At 38.0% G+C, this 10,087-nt stretch overlaps 1 protein-coding gene across 1 annotated transcript; it reads right to left on the reverse strand.

The window, feature by feature from the left end:
* Positions 1-279: 279 nt before the first annotated feature.
* LOC109070429 (NACHT, LRR and PYD domains-containing protein 1 homolog) lies at positions 280-9,816 on the reverse strand. Its single transcript, XM_042766021.1, has 2 exons — positions 9,445-9,816; positions 280-2,335 (listed from the first exon to the last, which is right to left on the reverse strand). The coding sequence occupies exon 2, from the start codon at positions 2,182-2,184 to the stop codon at positions 1,204-1,206; it is 981 nt and encodes a 326-aa protein (XP_042621955.1). The 5' UTR covers positions 2,185-2,335; positions 9,445-9,816; the 3' UTR covers positions 280-1,203.
* Between the last annotated feature and the right edge of the window lie 271 nt (positions 9,817-10,087).

Here is a 10,087-nt window from a genome sequence, read left to right on the forward strand (position 1 = left end):
TGTTAGTTTATACGGTCCAGCTCATTTCTGCTGTTTGGATATGGCTTGTGACAAAAGTGCGTGTTAACTTGATATGAAACTGTTTTAATATGTACACCGTAAAAACACTGAAGCACTTTTATAAGCTGATTCAGATGTTTTTGTATGTTCATACTGGCCAGCTCATTGCTACTGTTAATAAATGTTGGAAACTGACAATCTCAACAAATTATTTGGAGCAGTTTGCACTTCCAAAACAAAGAAAGGGCAAATTGGTTAAAATGTAATTAACATTTAATAATTTAAATGTTACCTATTTTAATTAAGTCTGTGTATAATATGCTGATATTTTTTTACATTGATTGTACTTAATTTATTGGCTTTTTCTTAAAATGCTACTTAATATTTTCGCATTCATTAAAATCCATATTATTAAGTTGTCCTTACTCAAAATATCAGTTCAATAAACTTGCAAAAAGTAGTTGGAAAATGTTTTCTTAAAGTTAGATCTAAGTAACAGTTTTAACAGTGAGAGATACAGCTCGGATAAATCTGAGTGTCGTCTGCATAGCTGTGATAGGAAGTTTGGTTCTGAGAAATAATACAGTATGTGTGAAATATCAGTCAAATATCCAAAACTTTGTTCCCCCAAAACAACAAAGAATAGTTTACAAAAAGACCCTTTATAAGACTGAATTAGACATTAATTAGTCAGGGTTGTTATAGTTAACTAAGACTAAAACTGAAACCATTAAACATTTTTGTTACATGAAATAAAATGTGTTAAATGAAAAAAAAATATAAAACTTTTAAACTTATTTCAGCTAGTTACCAAGGCAACATTCCTCATTTTCATTTCATTATTTAGTTTGTTGGTATTGTATGACAACTAAACTAAAACTGAAAAAAGCCTGAAATATCGCAAAATGTTGGTGAATTTCTGATGTATAAAACCACATACAAGCATGAAATACACATTTAGACAAATATAAATATAAATCTTGCTCTAAATTTGCTTTGAAGATTTACCTGCCATTATCTTAGACATACAAAACCTGAGATGTATTTGTAATGTTTCTATCACTTAATATTTTGAAAGACCTCATTGCTGATCAAGTATATTTTGATAAGCCACTTTTCTTCTCGTATCATCTAGAGGACGAGCCTTCGGTCTGAGGTTGCTGTTCTGCTCCTTGAGCTCTAAATGTAGAATCAGACCGATGTTCAAAAGTGGTAAAGCTTCTCTTCCTGAAGAACTGAGATGAGTTTAGCTTTCACAGCATCGCCGTGTTTACGTATAATGACACAGATCGTTCTCATGCCGTCCTGACGGGTTAAACTCTGTATGATTTCTGAATATTGTTCCTCATGAATTATTTCCTGCTGACGCAGTTTATCTGCAATGATCTGGACATTTGTAACTCTCTGAATGAGATCTGACCAGTGGTCATCAAAATATCTTGCTTTATCTGCCTCACTCTTCAGACGCGACCCGTCTCTCTGTGGATGATTCTGATCAAGCTCCTCTTTCTCAAGTGCTGCAGTCCAGACAATCTTCTTGTCCTCCTCTCTGATAAGACTCATCTGAAGATTGTTCTCCAGACGTGTCTTGATCATGATCTTGAAGAAGTTTGGGTCAGTTTCTCTTCTGAGTGTGATCCCTTCTTTGGGATGGACAGAGGCACCAGGAACATCAAGACTGTGTGGAGACTTCATCCGAAACGGTCTGTCAGGTCTGGGGTGTGGTATCAAAACATTTGACTCTTCCTTCTTCTCAACTTTTTCTTTCGCACAATCATCAACTGGAAAAAAGTAGACATGTAGAATGAGAGGATCTTTAGAGCGCATGTAGAGAAGAAGATCACAGTGTTCGTTCCATTGCATTATCCATCTTATAATTAATGTTTTGAGAGAGAAGGATGGTTGGACAATCTTAGCATGGAATCGTGTCAGCTGCACTGGTTCTGTGGTTATTCCCTCATCTTCTATGCTGAGGACTTTCACAGCATCTCTGAGGGAAGCTCCAGACTCTCCTAAACAGATGTAATGTGGCAGATGAACTTCCTCCAGTTTCCCTGAGATCACCGTCACGTCCATCACTGGAGCGATTCGGTTGCACTGCAGCCTCTTCAGTTCTGTGTTGAGGAACCGTCCGTCTACGGTGTGATACTGAAGAGTGACGTCACAATCACAGACCCATCTCATCCTGGTGCTGACACACTCGTAACGGCCTGGTCCAGTGCTGACCCTGAACTTTGACCCTCCTTCATCTGTGCAGAGCGACGGCTCAATCTGATCCCACTGATCTGGATCAGCGATATGAGCACAAGACTGACACTTCAGCAGAGGCTGATATCTGAAAACAGAATCAAAGAGTGAGATGTCTGTCTTACGCACAAACAGGGAATTAACTCATTAACTTAGTTTATTAAGAAGAAACCGAAAGAATAAGAGTCTGAACATCAGTGATGAGAGGAAGTACACATCTCAAACTCTACTTAAAACAACAGCAGCAACTACAGCTGAAGAGAAAAACTAAAACATCCCGATTCACAACTAACAACTCCTGCCTTTGTGTAGCATTCACCATCAGAAGATTCTGTCAAATAAACTCCATGTGTTAGCATGTATATTCATCAGATCTAAAATCACATTAAAAACATATTGTGGTCTCATTTTTGTGACGGGGAGTTTCACAGACAAAGGGAAGCTAGCTCAATAATAACACTAATAACTAATCACTAATAACATACCAGCAGAAAAGTGTTTGTGGACTTTTTCAGATACATTTTCGGCGATCACTAAAAACAAAGATATTTATAAACAATCATGTGTTTTAGAACTATACTTTATATACAAATATACTGTAAAGATGGGTAAAAAAATGTAAGGCCAGTATATAATAACATTATATATTTATGATATATATATATATATCATTAAAAAGAGCCAATTTAGTAATGAGGTAATAAATAACCAATTTATTTAAGGTCCAGCAATTATTAGTCTTCTTAAATTGTGTTAATTTAAAAATGAACTAATTTTGTGTATGACTTATATGAGGATGCATGTAATATTTAAGCAATATCACATTATCAAATGTGCTGAAGATCAGAATGATCTAGACACAAAGCAATGTAAAGAGACTCGAACCAATCACCACATTTCTGATCTGGAGTGTGTTTCCTGAAATCATCGTTAGCCAACTATAAACTCAAGTTCCCTCTTTACCAACAGTTCAGCGATTCAGTGTTTTTGAAGTTGAGATAGTGAATTGGTGGGTTTTTGTTAAATGTGAGCCAAAATCATCACAATTTAAAGAACCAATGACTTAAACTACTTCATTCTGTGTGCACTGAATTTATTTAATACACGAGTTTCACAATTTGAGTTGAATTAATGAAATAAATGAACTTTTCCACAACATTATAATTTATTGAGATGCACCTGTATATACAGTTTGATCTATATATTTTAGTGTGTGTCCAGTGGTGTGTTTAAAGAGTGCACATTGTGCACAAATGTATAAGAAAACCCCAGAGTATCATGAAAGAGGTAATCGTGAGAAATCAAATGTCAAATAAAGCTAAACGACAGGAAACAAGAGTGAAGTCATCATCAGGTTCAGTGTTGGTTACAGCAGCATCTCCGAGATCTCGAAGAGATTAATTAACAGAAGTTATTACTCCATCACCTGCACATGACGTCACTAACAACTGTCCTACATGTTGAACCAGTGGCTCAAACCACAGAGCTGTGGTTTTGGGAAACTGTCATGACTAGCTGGTTAGTTTCTCCAGTGATTCTTCATACTATGGTAGTTAATCAGCAAGTTATATTTGTTGTGTGTGAAACATACAAATCCCTGCTTTCTATTATCGATCTGTGTGTCTTTTTCAATAAAAACAGCAACTCTAGACAAATGTACTAATCAAATCTGTGCACTTCAAAAACTACATTAGCCAGAGAGGTCTGATCACGATTAGAAGATTCTTAAAGATTCTAAGAATCCTCTCAGAGAGCTCCTTATTTAGCTTAAACATTTCTAACTAGGAGTCTTAGCTTAAGAGTGATTCAGAACCAATCTGAGAGCAGCTCTGAGCGAGGAAAAGGCAAAATATTTGCTCTTGGTGAGGAGGCTGACCCCGTTGCTAGCTTTTGAAGGCTGTGATTGGTTGGTTGTCCAAGAAGGAAATAAAAGAGCGATTTTAAGAGTACAGTCTATTATATGTGTTCGCTTTAAGATTAGGGTAATTATTTTTAGTGTTTTATTTTAAACTCTCTCTCTCACTCACACACACACACACACACACACACACACACATTATATATATACAGTACAGACCAAAAGTTTGGACACACCTTCTCATTCAAAGAGTTTTCTTTATTTTTCATGACTATGAAAATTGTAGATTCACACTGAAGGCATCAAAAACTATTAATTTAACACATGTGGAATTATATACATAAAAAAAGTGTGTGAAACAACTGAAAAATGTCATATTCTAGGTTCTTCAAAGTAGCCACCTTTTTTGCTTTGATTACTGCTTTGCACACTCTTGGCATTCTCTTGATGAGCTTCAAGAGGTAGTCACCTGAAATGGTCTTCCAACAGTCTTGAAGGAGTTCCCAGAGATGCTTAGCACTTGTTGGCCCTTTTGCCTTCACTCTGCGGTCCAGCTCACCCCAAACCATCTCGATTGGGTTCAGGTCCGGTGACTGTGGAGGCCAGGTCATCTGGTGCAGCACCCCATCACTCTCTTCCTTGGTCAAATAGCCCTTACACAGCCTGGAGGTGTGTTTGGGGTCATTGTCCTGTTGAAAAATAATTGATGGTCCAACTAAACGCAAACCGGATGGAATAGCATGCCGCTGCAAGATGCTGTGGTAGCCATGCTGGTTCAGTATGCCTTCAATTTTGAATAAATCCCCAACAGTGTCAGCAGCAAAGCACCCCCACACCTCCTCTTTCATGCTTCACGGTGGGAACCAGGCATGTAGAGTCCATCCGTTCACCTTTTCTGCGTCGCACAAAGACATGGTGGTTGGAACCAAAGATCTCAAATTTGGACTCATCAGACCAAAGCACAGATTTCCACTGGTCTAATGTCCATTCCTTGTGTTCTTTAGCCCAAACAAGTCTCTTCTGCTTGTTGCCTTTCTTTAGCAGTGGTTTCCTAGCAGATATTCTACCATGAAGGCCTGATTCACACAGTCTCCTCTTAACAGAGATGTGTCTGCTGCTAGAACTCCGTGTGCCATTGACCTGGTCTCTAATCTGAGCTGCTGTTAACCTGCGATTTCTGAGGCTGGTGACTCGGATGAACTTATCCTCCGCAGCAGAGGTGACTCTTGGTCTTCCTTTCCTGGGGTGGTCCGCATGTGAGCCAGTTTCTTTGTAGTGCTTGATGGTTTTTGTGACTGCACTTGGGGACAGTTTCAAAGTTTTCCCAATTTTTCGGACTGACTGACCTTCATTTCTTAAAGTAATGATGGCCACTAGTTTTCCTGTACTTAGCTGCTTTTTTCTTGCCATAATACAAATTCTAACAGTCTATTCAGTAGGACTATCAGCTGTGTATCCACCTGACTTCTGCACAACACAACTGATGGTCCCAACCCCATTTATAAGGCAAGAAATCACACTTATTAAACCTGACAGGGCACACCTGTGAAGTGAAAACCATTTCAGGTGACTACCTCTTGAAGTCATTACATTTGGACATTCTCCTGCTGAGAAAATGCTGAGAAAAGACCAAAAAAAAAAAAGAAGATAATGTAATATACACCGATTTTTTTTTTTTTTTTTTTGACATACAATATCTCAGGAAGGAAATAAGGTAGGAGTAAAATTCATTTTGTGGATGTTCCCCTATATGTGTGCTGCAAATGATTTAAATTGTGTAGTGCTAGAATAAATGAATAAAAAGTTACAGCATTTGGAACCAAAGTATCATTTTTGTTTAGCCGGCAATTTTTTTTTTAATTGTTGTTTTCTGAATAACTCCAAAACTATAGCAAGCACAGTCAAAAGTTATGTATATTTTGAAAGAACACTTTCTAAATTTTACATAAAAAAAAAAATGTGACATTTGGATTTTCTTTTGATGAGAAACTGCTGATAAAAGCCCAAAAAAGTGTAAAGAAAAGTGAAATTTTACATATTTTTATGATTTTACATGCAATATCTCAGGAAGAAGATGAGGTAAGAGGAAAATTATTTTTTGAGTATGTTCTCCTATATGTGTGCTGCAAATGATTTAAATTTTGTGGTGACAGAATAAAGTATTTTGTACATTACATGTAGGTTTCAGAAAGATACACGCGGTGGTATCACAGGAACCACACACATGTCTGGACACGCTCCTCTGAGGATCTGAATTCACTTCGTGAAAGATATCTAGAGATCTAAGTGATGGACCAAGATAAGCTTGATCTCTTGATCGTGAGACTCTGATGTAAATAATGATGTCCACGATCTGTGCATGTTTCGTTAAGTTACGAGCGAAAATGTCACTTGATCGTAAGTGTTATTATGACCACTCTGATACATGAGCGTCTGAAGGGTTTTTAAGTGTTTTTTAACTCCCAGCGGAATATCTTTACATATAAGTGACTGATTATAACAATTAGGACTCTTTTTAATCATGACAATCTGCTGTAAAGAATGTAAATAATAATATTATTTGTGAGGGGGTCTCTTGCGGGATTTCACTTTCGCTCGAGTTTAGTCAAACACTAAAACAATTATAATCTTTGTAATCTACTCTGTGAGACCTTTCAAATGACATATGACACACGACTAACTGAGCTTTATGATGTTTTTGACATATTACAGTAAATAGTACAAAAATAATATTTAAAAAATGTTTTTTTCTCTCCAGTTTATCAGCACATAACTCAGCACTACTTAGGAGTTTTTCCAGTTGCATACTACATGCATGGTAAAGTTCAGACTACAGTTTCAAATGACACCTATATTGTGTTGATCAAGGCTGTAGTATATGAATATATGACTATTCATTTCTGCACAGCTAGGGGGCGTCCCACTGGCGGTACTGTCAGGTTTAGAGGGACTCGTTAAGAGCTGACCAAAATCATTACATTCATTAAAAAGCTGAGAATCCAAGCCTTAAAATGATATCTATGATATATTTGTTACTCCATTTAGTGGCTGCTGAGTAATATATAATATAATTGTGGGGAAGTCGTGGGCTAGTGGTTAGAGAGTTTGACTCCTAACCCTAAGGTTGTGGGTTCGAGTCTCGGGCCGGCAATACCAGACTGAGGTGTCCTTGAGCAAGACACTGAACCCCCAACTGCTCCCCGGGCGCCGCAGCATAAATGATACACACTGCTCCGGGTGTGTGTTCACTGCTGTGTGTGTTCACGGTGTGTGTGTGTGTGTTCACTGCTGTGTGTGTGGAGTTTTGATGGGTTAAATGCAGAGCACCAATTCTGAGTATGGCTGTATGTCACGTCACTTTCACTTTCATATGATTCTGAATGTTTTTTGGGGTGCCGTGTGGGCTTAAAGGGTTAATGTAGAGATTACTTCCATTTCTGGTGCTAAGGCATTTCTGCGCGGTGTCACAGGTTCGTAGCCAGCCTGCTGAAAGGGGGGGGGGGTATTTTTTTCAAAAAGTGGACCTTTTTGCAGTTTTTCTCCACTTTTTGCAGTTTTTTGTGCTTGACAAATTTTATGATTTCAATTCAGTGCATGTGATTTGATTCAATATTGACTCATTTGGATAAATATTAGGTAGGCTACACAAGATATAGGCATTCATTTTCTCAAGACAAAAAACCCTCACCTAATCAGCTGGTAGTAATTTTTAGGTTACATATAACTCAAATGAAATATATTGCGTTTTATTATTATAACAACAACTGTATTTAATGATATAAGTAAAAAAATATAATAAATATGTAATATAGTAGCCCTACAGATAATTAGCTAAATATTCTCTATAGCTCTTTTTTTCTAGCCAACTAACGTGCTACATATATATAACAGACCCGGAAGAGAAGACAATGCTGAATAAAGTCGTAATTTTTGTTATTTTTGGACCAAAATGTATTTTCGATGCTTCAGTAAATTCTAACGGACCCTCTGATGTCACATGGACTACTTTGAAGATGTTTTTATTACCTTTCTGGACGTGGACAGTATACCGTACATACATTCTCAATGGAGGAACAGAAAGCTCTCGGACTAAATCTAAAATATCTTAAACTGTGTTCCGAAGATGAACGGAGGTCTTACGGGTTTGGAACGACATGAGGGTGAGTCATTAATGACATAATTTTAATATTTGGGTGAACTAACCCTTTAAGTATCCTGCTCTGTCTTGTCTGTCGCTCTCAGAGCGTGTGGAAAGTGTCAGTTGCGTGTGTCTCACAGTGAATGCGAGAGAGTTGGCAAGCATCGTAAATCAATTAATCATTCCAGATAATTCACCTCTTGCTTTGAAGTTCTCAGAGGAATAAGACGCACACGGAAGGAGAAGCATTTCCATTGGCTCCAGTCTGCCGGTATTGGCCAATCACAAAAGTCGTTAACTTTTAATAATTTTTAATGAATTTCGGACTATGTTTTATTATTATAATTACGCTACGTTTATATGGCTATTATATTGTAGACTATTGAGTGGATAAAATATAGAAATCCTTTTAATAACCCCCCCCCATCATTCAGAGGCGATGCTTCTTCACCGTTGCTTTGAAAAGTGTATCGCGAGAACTCTCTCTGAACTGCACGCGCGGCGCTCGCGAGAGACAGACACACACACACACACACACACACACACACACACACACACACACACACACACACACACACACACACACACACACACACACACACGTCCAACTACAATAATCATATTAATTTGAAACAGAAACCACATTTGTCACAAGCATTGATTAAAACAATGATGACAATAATCACATGTAAAAAACCAACTTAAATTCTGGACTCTTGGCATTGACACCCCCCACCCCACCTACGGGCATGTGTCAGAGATGTTAGCGTGTCTTTAATAAGATCAGTCACAATCATGATCATCCCCGATCTAATGTGAAGCCTCTTATTAACTCACTGTCATGCACTATGTGCAACACATTTCTTCTCTTTCATGTTTCGTTGATTTTCTCCTCTGCTAAATTAACTCTTAAGCCTCTTAAAAGTCCTCGTCAGTACTCCTAACAATTTTCGATCTCAAGAGCTCTTTTAAGGGTTAAGATGCTTTCTGAATTACTTTTTTCTTTACTAGGATCTTTTCTCTAATTCTAAGAGGAAACCTTTCTTAGAATTTTGTTACTAGGAGCAACTCTTAGCACTGAGATTTTTCATGAATACGGGCCCAGGTCTCACATTAACTTGAATATATTCAGTGATGTATGAAGAGCAGAGTCCTGAACTATTAGTCAGTCTAGAAATCTAATACAGAATATTTCACTCACCCGGCGGCGTGTGCATCTCTGATGATTCCAGGAGGCTCGTTAATATCACACAGAGACACTGAGGAGCCATAATAAACCCTAAATCCAGCACAGAGGGGTTCAGTGAATGTGGTGTTGAGTGTGTGTAAGTGTGTGAGTGTGTGTGTGTCAGAGACACTGTAGAAGGACAGAGAGCCGGCCGACACGTCCACATACACTCCTGCTCTCTTACAGGATGAAGGGTCAGCAGGAATAACATTTCTGTTATAATTGTGACGGACAGAGAATCTGTTATCAGAGCAGATCAGACTCCAGGATTTGTCATTGCATCCAAACACACATTCACTCTCTCCTTTCCTGTTGATTCCTTTATATGACACTGATATACCAGCATAATATTATATGCCACTGATACATAAGTATCATTGTCCAGTCAGACTCTCAACACTCAGAACCTGAGGAACATCAAATCTCTCTGGATGATCAGGATACGGCTGATCCTCATGCACTAATGTGATCTTCTTGTTCTCATCAGACAGAATGAGTCGAGTGTGTGCTGTGTTTGGATCCAGTGTGAGATCACAGGCCCCTGAACACAAGAAGAGAGAAACATCAAGAACAACACAACACTGAAGATGTCTGTGTGTTTACAGCTTTGATTAGA

The sequence above is a fragment of the Cyprinus carpio genome, chromosome A1, assembly GCF_018340385.1.
Source record: "Cyprinus carpio isolate SPL01 chromosome A1, ASM1834038v1, whole genome shotgun sequence".
NCBI classification, from domain to species: Eukaryota; Metazoa; Chordata; class Actinopteri; order Cypriniformes; family Cyprinidae; genus Cyprinus; species Cyprinus carpio.

What these genes read in the sequence shown, in the direction of transcription:
- LOC109070429 (XM_042766021.1), bottom strand. Translation starts at nt 2,184, where the DNA reads ATGAGATGGGTCTGTGATTGTGACGTCACTCTTCAGTATCACACCGTA.